The 13,245-nt window shown below is 25.4% G+C and overlaps 4 protein-coding genes across 4 annotated transcripts; all 4 read right to left on the bottom strand.

The window, feature by feature from the left end:
* Positions 1-124: 124 nt before the first annotated feature.
* On the bottom strand, positions 125-3,790 carry TOT_010000732 (conserved hypothetical protein; the record flags this gene model as incomplete). The annotated part of the gene is made up of 1 exon (XM_009691279.1): positions 125-3,790. One exon carries the CDS (start codon positions 3,788-3,790, stop codon positions 125-127), a length of 3,666 nt encoding a protein of 1,221 aa, XP_009689574.1.
* A 934-nt stretch (positions 3,791-4,724) lies between these two features.
* On the bottom strand, positions 4,725-7,661 carry TOT_010000733 (conserved hypothetical protein; the record flags this gene model as incomplete). The annotated part of the gene is made up of 1 exon (XM_009691280.1): positions 4,725-7,661. One exon carries the CDS (start codon positions 7,659-7,661, stop codon positions 4,725-4,727), a length of 2,937 nt encoding a protein of 978 aa, XP_009689575.1.
* Positions 7,662-9,131: 1,470 nt separating this feature from the next.
* On the bottom strand, positions 9,132-10,100 carry TOT_010000734 (hypothetical protein; the record flags this gene model as incomplete). The annotated part of the gene is made up of 1 exon (XM_009691281.1): positions 9,132-10,100. One exon carries the CDS (start codon positions 10,098-10,100, stop codon positions 9,132-9,134), a length of 969 nt encoding a protein of 322 aa, XP_009689576.1.
* A 583-nt stretch (positions 10,101-10,683) lies between these two features.
* TOT_010000735 (cyclin-dependent kinase CRK3) lies at positions 10,684-13,124 on the bottom strand (the record flags this gene model as incomplete). Its single annotated transcript, XM_009691282.1, has 4 exons — positions 10,684-10,944; positions 11,740-11,816; positions 11,989-12,740; positions 12,889-13,124. The coding sequence occupies 4 exons, from the start codon at positions 13,122-13,124 to the stop codon at positions 10,684-10,686; spliced, it is 1,326 nt and encodes a 441-aa protein (XP_009689577.1).
* Positions 13,125-13,245: the final 121 nt, after the last annotated feature.

Raw genomic sequence — 13,245 nt, forward strand, 5'->3', positions numbered from 1 at the left:
ATTGTGATATAATGATTTAACAAATATACATCAATGTTATTAGATTTAATTATTTTAAAAATTAATAAAATTAAAATTGATGATATATTAAAATGATATGATTAAAGACTGAGTATAAGGTGTATTAATCATTAATTGGAAATGATTTTATTACAAATTCTGGATTCAACATGTAAAGAATAAATTCAAAACGATCAAAAGATACAACATTGCTTAATAAGGAATTCATTTTGTCAACTAGATCATTTTTGGATATTGAATTAATAGGTTCATCAACACACAGATCATCCAATTTCATAGATATACCATCAATATCAATGTGTGTAATACCAATTAACCTACAAGATTTAATGGTAGAAATCAATATATCATTAATGTCAGAGATCGTTAAAAGAGCATATTCCAATGTTACCTCTATATATGTCTTAAATATAGCTACAAGGTCATATGAATTATAATTTTCATCAATATTTGGTTCATGTGGTTTTAACTTGAATTTATTGGAAAATTCTTTTAATTCTTTATATACAGATTCAATATTACTTTTGGATTTTAAAGCAATTTGAAGCTTTTGTTTCAACGTTTCCTTCATAGTAAACTCTGATAAATGATTAGAGTTATTTAGAATTTTAAATAAATCATGTGCAGTTTTTTTAAGTTCATTAAATAGTGAATTAGCTTCAATCTGTTTATCAATAGCCAAATTCAAATTAACCATAAAATTTTTTACAATTTTAATGTTTGGTTCTATATAACTAATTTTTTTAAGTTCATTTTTAAGTTTTTTACGTTCATCATTGGATTTTACTGATTTCAATTTCTCTCGTATATCATAAAGTGATTGTATATGTTCTCTATATACGTTGATTTTAACATATCTAGAATCATTATAATAACAACGAGTTAATATATAGTTATGATTATATGACAAATGAAGTAAACTATCATATGCGAATTTAAACTTTTTAAAAAACAAATAAATTGTGGGTATTAGTTGATTGATTTTTATGTATCTGATTTTGTTCCATATTACACATATTATTAAAATTATTGCACACATTGTTAGTTTTAATTTATAGTTGAAATTGTTGTTTAATATTAATCTATCATTGATTAATTGTACATATAATACATACATTCCTGAACTTAATATAACAATTGAGTTATATTTTGATATGGAATTCAACAAACCATTTGATATGAGTGATACAATAAAAATTATAAACAACAAATAATTAATGTTAACCATTATATTTATGTGTGATATAAAATTCTTATAGTAATGTACATTTATTAAAATCAAACACCTCACAATACATACTAATGATAATATAATAATGGTAGCCAAACTATTCTCTAAATAACCAATCATTGATATTGTATTATTTAAAACAACATTGAATAAACTTGTTAAACTATTAAATATACTAATGTTACAATTACCAACATAAAAGTCTTTAAACATACGTGTTACTTTGTTAAACAATACATAATATTTATAAAATAATGTATCAACCTCATCATTATAATCAACATCAATAGAATCATCAACACACAGATCATCCAATTTTATAGATATACCATCAACATCAATGTGTGTAATACCAATTAACCTACAAGATTTAATGGTAGAAATCAATACATTATTAACAGTAGGTAAAATTGAACAGGCAATTTTTAATGAGTCATTAAACTTTTTCGATAAAAAATACAAATCTTCAAAAATATCAAAAATAAAAAACTTATTACGTGGATTTAATGATTGTGTAGTATATAATACAGTTCGTTCAAGTAATGTTTTGACTTTTAATAAGTTTGTCAATAATTTTGTCAATTTTTGTTTCAATTCATTCTCTTCAAAATCAAGTGGCAAATTCTTAATTGATTTAAACAAATTCATACAATTCTTCAACTCTATAGATCCAAATTCTTTTGTTTGATCAATTTTATCATAAGAAGACATAAAATCTAGTTTAATAGGTTTATAATCATAACAAAATAAATTAGAGTTCTCAGTTTTTTTATCATCATGTGATTCTTCATTTGAATCATTTAATATATCCAATTTTGTTTTATTAAAAATATAAGATAAATCAAATTTTGGATTTTCAACATTATATTTATAAGAAATATCACTAATATAAGTTATATAGTTTGTATAAAAAGCAAAAACATTTATCGTATTTAGACAAAAACGATCTTTCTTTAATAACAAATAAATTGTGGGTATTAGTTGATTGATTTTTATGTATCTGATTTTGTTCCATATTACACATATTATTAAAATTATTGCACACATTGTTAGTTTTAATTTATAGTTGAAATTGTTGTTTAATATTAATCTATCATTGATTAATTGTACATATAATACATACATTCCTGAACTTAATATAACAATTGAGTTATATTTTGATATGGAATTCAACAAACCATTTGATATGAGTGATACAATAAAAATTATAAACAACAAATAATTAATGTTAACCATTATATTTATGTGTGATATAAAATTCTTATAGTAATGTACATTTATTAAAATCAAACACCTCACAATACATACTAATGATAATATAATAATGGTAGCCAAACTATTCTCTAAATAACCAATCATTGATATTGTATTATTTAAAACAACATTGAATAAACTTGTTAAACTATTAAATATACTAATGTTACAATTACCAACATAAAAGTCTTTAAACATACGTGTTACTTTGTTAAACAATACATAATATTTATAAAATAATGTATCAACCTCATCATTATAATCAACATCAATAGAATCATCAACACACAGATCATCCAATTTTATAGATATACCATCAACATCAATGTGTGTAATACCAATTAACCTACAAGATTTAATGGTAGAAATCAATACATTATTAATAGTAGGTATTGAATCAGATAAACATTTATATGCTACTTTTAGATATAAATCTATTATATATCTCAGTACGAGTTTTAAAAATGATCCTATATACTGATCAACATCATAAGGAACATATCCTGAAAAATTTAATGAATAAAAATAGGATTCTTTTCTGTCTCTTAATTTCATAATTAATTTTGGTACACTTTCATATGATGTTATAATATTTTCTATCTCATCACATCCCATTTCTAAATTTGATTTAATTTTTATAAGTGTATTTATTTTATTATTAAGTAACTTCCTTAAATTTGAATTTCCTAAATTATTTGATTCATCTAATATTAACAATAATTTATCATCTAATGTTTTAATTGTATTAAACATTTCTTTTGTTTCACATATTAGTTTATATATTCTGTGTATTTTAATCTTATTGTTTAATTTGTCAACAATAAATTTTAAATCATTTTTATAATCAAACAAATTTCCACTATTTAGCTCTAATAGACTATGTGATGAATATTTTGTAAAGAAAAATATATTGCTGATAATATGAAGATATGGCATTGTGTTTTGATCCACAATCATTTCACTGTTTGCAATTATTGATTTTGAAAATGAATCAATTAATATTTTAATAACGACTTCTAACCTATCGGTAATTGCATCATAAGATTCCACAGTAGAATTTATGTAAAATACGATTCGTCTATGGGAAAACCATTTAAAAATATATGAGTTTACACATGTAAACAATATTATGGACACAACTATATTTAATTTAAACATTGTTAAACCATATGGAAGAATCAATGAATTATTCATATCGACAATCAACTTATTAACCAAATAAGATGAACCAATATAGTTTGATTTAATAAATTTAAAAAATGAACCAATCAAATATTTGATCATTCTTTTTATATTCAAATAAATTTTGACTTAATTTGTATTTTAAATTATCAAATAGGGAATCTTATCTCACTGTTGTGTACATTGATATTAAAATTATCTTAATTATGTTTTATATTATTAAAAGAATTGCCATTTATAATCAGATACACAGATATAATATAATAACATTGTTCGTTTAATATATTAAATGTTAAATTAATTTTATGTGTTTTGGAAATATAAATATATAGTGTGTTAAGGGGTTACAACTTAATGAATTATAAAATATAGATATTATCCAAACAATTTTAGATGTCAACTGTCAATGTTAAATTAAATACGAGATGTCAGTTGGCAACTAAATGATATATATAGTTATATTGTCATTGTGTGGTATAATACAAATTATGATTATTACTGCTTTATGTTATATATATAAACTCTAAAAATTGTTATTACATATACAAAATCCATAGAATACAAATTAGAATATTACATTATTGTAAATTTCATGTAAACATTATAAGTATTTTCCGTATTGTAATTACTAATCAACATATAAGAGCAAAACAACGAATTATCATCAAAACCCAAATACGAAATGATACAATATAATAACTATGTATAACTTATTATATATATGACATATATTTATTTTAATATTAATTATAAGCTATGAGATTACAATTTGGATTTTTAATTTAAAAATTATTTTATTACCAAATTGTATTTGAGGTTTTCATCATCGATTTCAAATAGGTGTATCTGATACAATTATAAATATTAATATAACTTAACATATAATAATAATATATTAAACATAGACATATAATTGTGATATAATAATTTAACAAATATACATCAATGTTATTAGATTTAATTATTTTAAAAATTAATAAAATTAAAATTGATGATATATTAAAATGATATGATTAAAGACTGAGTATAAGGTGTATTAATCATTAATTGGAAATGATTTTATTACAAATTCTGGATTCAACATGTAAAGAATAAATTCAAAACGATCAAAAGATACAACATTGCTTAATAAGGAATTCATTTTGTCAACTAGATCATTTTTGGATATTGAATTAATAGGTTCATCAACACACAGATCATCCAATTTCATAGATATACCATCAATATCAATGTGTGTAATACCAATTAACCTACAAGATTTAATGGTAGAAATCAATATATCATTAATGTCAGAGATCGTTAAAAGAGCATATTCCAATGTTACCTCTATATATGTCTTAAATATAGCTACAAGGTCATATGAATTATAATTTTCATCAATATTTGGTTCATGTGGTTTTAACTTGAATTTATTGGAAAATTCTTTTAATTCTTTATATACAGATTCAATATTACTTTTGGATTTTAAAGCAATTTGAAGCTTTTGTTTCAACGTTTCCTTCATAGTAAACTCTGATAAATGATTAGAGTTATTTAGAATTTTAAATAAATCATGTGCAGTTTTTTTAAGTTCATTAAATAGTGAATTAGCTTCAATCTGTTTATCAATAGCCAAATTCAAATTAACCATAAAATTTTTTACAATTTTAATGTTTGGTTCTATATAACTAATTTTTTTAAGTTCATTTTTAAGTTTTTTACGTTCATCATTGGATTTTACTGATTTCAATTTCTCTCGTATATCATAAAGTGATTGTATATTTTCTCTATATACGTTGATTTTAACATATCTAGAATCATTATAATAACAACGAGTTAATATATAGTTATGATTATATGACAAATGAAGTAAACTATCATATGCGAATTTAAACTTTTTAAAAAACAAATAAATTGTGGGTATTAGTTGATTGATTTTTATGTATCTGATTTTGTTCCATATTACACATATTATTAAAATTATTGCACACATTGTTAGTTTTAATTTATAGTTGAAATTGTTGTTTAATATTAATCTATCATTGATTAATTGTACATATAATACATACATTCCTGAACTTAATATAACAATTGAGTTATATTTTGATATGGAATTCAACAAACCATTTGATATGAGTGATACAATAAAAATTATAAACAACAAATAATTAATGTTAACCATTATATTTATGTGTGATATAAAATTCTTATAGTAATGTACATTTATTAAAATCAAACACCTCACAATACATACTAATGATAATATAATAATGGTAGCCAAACTATTCTCTAAATAACCAATCATTGATATTGTATTATTTAAAACAACATTGAATAAACTTGTTAAACTATTAAATATACTAATGTTACAATTACCAACATAAAAGTCTTTAAACATACGTGTTACTTTGTTAAACAATACATAATATTTATAAAATAATGTATCAACCTCATCATTATAATCAACATCAATAGAATCATCAACACACAGATCATCCAATTTTATAGATATACCATCAACATCAATGTGTGTAATACCAATTAACCTACAAGATTTAATGGTAGAAATCAATACATTATTAATATTAGGTAAAATTGAACAGGCAAATTTTAATGAGTAATTAAACTTTTTCGATAAAAAATACAAATCTTTAAAAAAATCATAATTAAAAAACATATTACGTGGATTTAAAGATTGTGTAGTATATAATACAATTTGTTCAAGTAATGTTTTGACTTTTAATAAGTTTGTCAATAATTTTGTCAATTTTTGTTTCAATTCATTCTCTTCAAAATCAAGTGGCAAATTCTTAATTGATTTAAACAAATTCATACAATTCTTCAACTCTATAGATCCAAATTCTTTTGTTTGATCAATTTTATCATAAGTAGACATAAAATCTAGTTTAATAGGTTTATAATCATAACAAAATAAATTAGAGTTCTCAGTTTTTTTATCATCATGTGATTCTTCATTTGAATCATTTAATATATCCAATTTTCTTTTATTAAAAATATAAGATAAATCAAATTTTGGATTTTCAACATTATATTTATAAGAAATATCACTAATATAAGTTATATAGTTTGTATAAAAAGCAAAAACATTTATTGTATTTATACAAAAACGATCTTTCTTTAATAACAAATAAATTGTGGGTATTAGTTGATTGATTTTTATGTATCTGATTTTGTTCCATATTACACATATTATTAAAATTATTGCACACATTGTTAGTTTTAATTTATAGTTGAAATTGTTGTTTAATATTAATCTATCATTGATTAATTGTACATATAATACATACATTCCTGAACTTAATATAACAATTGAGTTATATTTTGATATGGAATTCAACAAACCATTTGATATGAGTGATACAATAAAAATTATAAACAACAAATAATTAATGTTAACCATTATATTTATGTGTGATATAAAATTCTTATAGTAATGTACATTTATTAAAATCAAACACCTCACAATACATACTAATGATAATATAATAATGGTAGCCAAACTATTCTCTAAATAACCAATCATTGATATTGTATTATTTAAAACAACATTGAATAAACTTGTTAAACTATTAAATATACTAATGTTACAATTACCAACATAAAAGTCTTTAAACATACGTGTTACTTTGTTAAACAATACATAATATTTATAAAATAATGTATCAACCTCATCATTATAATCAACATCAATAGAATCATCTACACACAGATCATCCAATTTTATAGATATACCATCAACATCAATGTGTGTAATACCAATTAACCTACAAGATTTAATGGTAGAAATCAATACATTATTAACAGTAGTTATTGATTCAGATATACATTTATATGCTACTTTTAGATATAAATCTATTATATATCTCAGTACGAGTTTTAAAAATGATCCTATATACTGATCAACATCATAAGGAACATATCCTGAAAAATTTAATGAATAAAAATAGTATTCTTTTCTGTCGTTTAATTTCATAATTAATTTTGGTACACTTTCATATGATGTTATAATATTTTCTATCTCATCACATCCCATATTTAAATTTGATTTAATTTTTATAATTGTATTTATTTTATTATTAAGTAACTTCCTTAAATTTGAATTTCCTAAATTATTTGATTCATCTAATATTAACAATATTTTATCATCTAATGTTTTAATTGTATTAAACATTTCTTTTGTTTCACATATTAGTTTATATATTCTGTGTATTTTAATCTTATTGTTTAATTTGTCAACAATAAATTTTAAATCATTTTTATAATCAAACAAATTTCCACTATTTAACTCTAATAGACTATGTGATGAATATTTTGTAAAGAAAAATATATTGCTGATAATATGAAGATATGGCATTGTGTTTTGATCCACAATCATTTCACTGTTTGCAATTATTGATTTTGAAAATGAATCAATTAATATTTTAATAACGACTTCTAACCTATCGGTAATTGCATCATAAGATTCCACAGTAGAATTTATGTAAAATACGATTCGTCTATGGGAAAACCATTTAAAAATATATGAGTTTACACATGTAAACAATATTATGGACACAACTATATTTAATTTAAACATTGTTAAACCATATGGAAGAATCAATGAATTATTCATATCGACAATCAACTTATTAACCAAATAAGATGAACCAATATAGTTTGATTTAATAAATTTGAAAAATGAACCAATCAAATATTTGACCATTCTTTTTATATTCAAAAAAATTTTGACTTAATTTGTATTTTAAATTATCAAATAAGGAATCTTATCTCACTGTTGTGTACATTGATATTAAAATTATCTTAATTATGTTTTATATTATTAAAAGAATTGCCATTTATAATCAGATACACAGATATAATATAATAACATTGTTCGTTTAATATATTAAATGTTAAATTAATTTTATGTGTTTTGGAAATATAAATATATAGTGTGTTAAGGGGTTACAACTTAATGAATTATAAAATATAGATATTATCCAAACAATTTTAGATGTCAACTGTCAATGTTAAATTAAATACGAGATGTCAGTTGGCAACTAAATGATATATATAGTTATATTGTCATTGTGTGGTATAATACAAATTATGATTATTACTGCTTTATGTTATATATATAAACTCTAAAAATTGTTATTACATATACAAAATCCATAGAATACAAATTAGAATATTACATTATTGTAAATTTCATGTAAACATTAAAAGTATTTCCCGTATTGTAATTACTAATCAACATATAAGAGCAAAACAACGAATTATCATCAAAACCCAAATACGAAATGATACAATATAATAACTATGTATAACTTATTATATATATGACATATATTTATTTTAATATTAATTATAAACTATGAGATTACAATTTGGATTTTTAATTTAAAAATTATTTTATTACCAAATTGTATTTGAGGTTTTCATCATCGATTTTAAATAGGTTCTAGTGTTTGTAATTTAAGAATACAAACTTTCCATTAACAAATGAACCTATGTTGGTAGATAATGTTCCGAATAAACCGAACAGTAAATACCAAACTTTATACTTTCGAGGTACATTATTTTTTTCAATGTAGCCATTGATGTACCTACCGACCTCCAAAATACAGGTTTTTGTGGCAGCCATTATCACGATGGCCATTACGACTTTCAACCGAATATATTCTGGGGCTATTTTAGCAACTATACTTAATACTCCATATGACACGACTGCCATTGAAAGTACACTGTTCATAATACCCCTCCAATCTACCACTATGTCTTCTCTTCTTTCTATTACATGGAAAATCACCAAATGTGACAATCCTATCATATTAGTGACAATTCTTCCTATATCGTGTTCTTTATCACTGATATTTTTAAATATAATGTTGATCTTTAATGGGTTCAACATCATAGTATTAAGAATTGTTGCCACTAATAACACGATACCACATGTGAATAAGTTTATTTTATCCTTTTTTTCCTGTTCATCACTTCTCGAATTACCACTATTACTGGCTGATCCAGTTGTATTTTGTTCTTCTGCTATTCTTAAAAGTATTACCGTATTTGTGAATACTATTATAAATGATAGAAATTCACATTTTTTTATATAATTGAACGGTAATTTAATATCTTGTAATACTAATTTGCCTAGTAGAATAGACAACTTTGATATAGTTTTAACTATATCATATATTTCGATACACCTTTTCGATAATAGTGAAATTAACACAAGGTTAGTTCCAGCTATAAATGATTCAATCGCACAAAATACTAAATAGTATTCTAATGACGAATGAAAGTTCAATAAAAGAACTGTAATTGTTTTACTGATTACAGATATGATTGAACTATACTTCAAAATTTCATGAGCACTAGATGGTCGTTTATCAACAATAACATTTACGATAAAAACCCCTAAAATCATAAAAAAACAATTTATTAATTGAATGAAATCTATATAGCCTGTGATATCTTCTAAATTTTCATTTAATAGATGTGGTATGTGATATTGAAATAAGCTGTGTATTTCAACTGTCCACATAATACCAAATATTGAAAATATATGTTTTAAAGTGTGATGGTCAAATATATTAATACTCATTTTTACATGATTATATGTATAATATTTTAACTGTTTATAGTGGATAATTGATCTATAATCTGATAATATATCAAATATCAAGATTATGGTATAGTTGGAATATTTGTGTAAAACATATACATTGGATCTTTTTGATTTCTGCTTTAATCTTATAGATTCAGACAACCGAATCGATATTGAGAATAATTTTAGGTACCTTTGTTATTGTTATGGAACAAATACTAATTCAGTATATTTAAATACGAATCGTAAAGATATTTATAAAATTTTAGAATATTTATCACTAAACGAATATTTAATCGTGAACCTCAAATATACACGCGTTTATTTATATGAAATCATGTGTGTAAATATATATGTGTAAGATTATGAAAATATAAATCACATTATTAAATTATAATATGAGTTAAAATTTTCTATTGACTCTTTCATTTGTAAGATTCGAGTTAGAATCTTCGGAGTTAAAATTGAGATTCTCGCAATAATCATGTTCGTTTACACATCTCTTCAAATCTAGCGTCATTGAATTTGAAATATTATAATTTATATCAATATATGACAATAGCAAATAATTTTGAGTATTTACATATATAATACGAGATTCCACTTTAGGATAGCTAGCGAGAGGTAGATATTCAAAACAAGTTAGAATGTAATATGAATCATTCTAGAAAAATATGTTGATATATATGTGTATTATTGTTGTTATGCTGATATAAAGTAAATAACCGTTTGTTTTAAATATAATATCGTGTATTTTTATTGACCCACATAAATTCTTTTTGATAGTAGTGGCTTGAGTTGATTAAGATAAAATAAAGTATCATTTACATTATATATATGAATACTGTTATCATACTAGCTCGATATTTGATCATGTTGAGTAATAACATAATATTTTCTTAAATGACCTCAGAATGATTTAAAAAGAATCTTAGTGATTATAAATTCAAACAACCCTGTAAAAAGAGACCAAAATGTCTAGCAAAACAAACTGATAATGAATATATAAATTTTTAATTTGTCTTTTCAATGGAACCCTCTCCAACAATTTATACACGGCCCTATGCGTACCATTTTAGTGGATCATACTCCAGTTTAATAATACCAATATACAAATTTATACCTATATATGATAAACAGGTTCTCCTTTTAACAGTTATTGGCCCAATTAGGGAGTATTATCCATATACAAAAACCATTAAGCACAATTAATATCATTAAATTTAACAAGTATTCATGAGTGTTGCTCTATAAAATCAAACGGCAAATCCTTTGGTTTGCACATCAACGGCTGTGCCCTAAAATACTCATGCTCCAGAGCCTAAACGTTATTCCACAAATATAACGTTAGTCATATAATATTGTGTTAAATAAGTTATTATACAAGGAATTGTATTACACCGTAATACACCACTAATACAAAAAACTGCATAGAGTATTGTGTTAGAGTATAACTTACACTTTTGGCAGTTATTCGCTCATTGGGATTCAATTTCAGTAAACTGTCAAGTAGATCTAGAGCAATTGGATTTGCATCTACATAGCACATTTATCTTTATAAACAAATGCTGTCTTAAGCAGTTATATTGATGATAGAGCAGTGTTCGATTAGTTTTAGATAAGTATAATGATACTAGTTTGGTAAATACAGGAGCCTATAGCGTTAGTTGCACATTTTAGTAACGTAAAACCGTGCACAGTAACTTACGAGGAAACTGGGAAGATAGCTCTTTGGGATGAGAAAAGGTGAATTGCGTATAGAGGGGTAGCTTTGTGGAGCCAGGCCACATAGCCTCGGGGGTCCCAAGAAGGTTATAAATTTTACCGAGCTGATCGATTTCATTAGAGCCAGGGAACAGGGGCCTTCCGGAAAGCAGCTCTGCAAAAATGCAGCCCACACTCCAGAGATCGCAGGCGAAATGGTAACAGTCGGCGCCCATGAGCAGCTCCGGGGACCTGTACCAGAGCGTCACGACCTTGAAGGTCATTCTCTCCCTGGAGGCGTTGAGGTCCATGGTCTCGAGGTCGGTGCACTCTCTCAGCACTGGAGGGTGCACAGTTTTCCTCGCGAGTCCGAAATCTGCGATTTTGCACACGCCGCCCGAGTCGATGAATATGTTTGCCGGCGACAGGTCGCGGTGTGCGAACGAGGACTCGTGGAGTATCACCAGGCCCGTGAGTATTTGATTCAGTATGCACTTCACGTTCGGCTCGCTCAGACGCACCTTGCTGTCTATCACCTTCTTGAGGTCGCTGGACATGACGTCCATGACTATGTTGATGAAGCCGTCCTTGACGTACACAGCGACGACGCCCATCAGGTTCTCGTGCTGGAGTTCGTTCATTATCTTCAGCTCACGCAGTGTCGTAAAGTGGATCCCCAGCATTCCGACCAGCTGGCGGTCCTTGGTGACTCCCCTCTTGTACTCGATGTTCTTGACCTTCTTGATGGCCACCATTCTGATTCATCTCATAAGCCAGCGTCAATATGAAGTGTATAGGTGAGCAGATACCAGATTTTACGTAGCAAACATTATGTACTATCGAGAGATTGCTGTGTGTGTAGTATATAAATCGTATGAGCATAAGTATTAGCTGTAGTTCCAACTTTCCTGTTAGTGTGTCGACGGCCTTGACAACGTGACCATACGTGCCCTCCCCGAGGTGTTTGCCCATGGGTTTAAACCGATTTTCGAGTGAAACGGGCTCAGAAGGCTGCCTGGAGTCATCGTTGTGCTTATACGAGGGCTGAGAATCCAAGTTGCTGCCCACATCCTTCTCAACCTTTTGGTCCGAGCTGTCATTTCCGGAGGCGCTTTGTGAAACTCTCCGTTTCTTTACCATATCAAATTAAATGGCGCCTATATTACATGAAATTGTGTAAATTTAAATTACACAGAATTTTCCTGTTACCAAAATCGGGTACAATTCTCCCATTGAATTATTAATTATTTATCCACATCAG

This window comes from Theileria orientalis, chromosome 1 (assembly GCF_000740895.1).
Source record: "Theileria orientalis strain Shintoku DNA, chromosome 1, complete genome".
Lineage (NCBI taxonomy): Eukaryota > Apicomplexa > Aconoidasida > Piroplasmida > Theileriidae > Theileria > Theileria orientalis.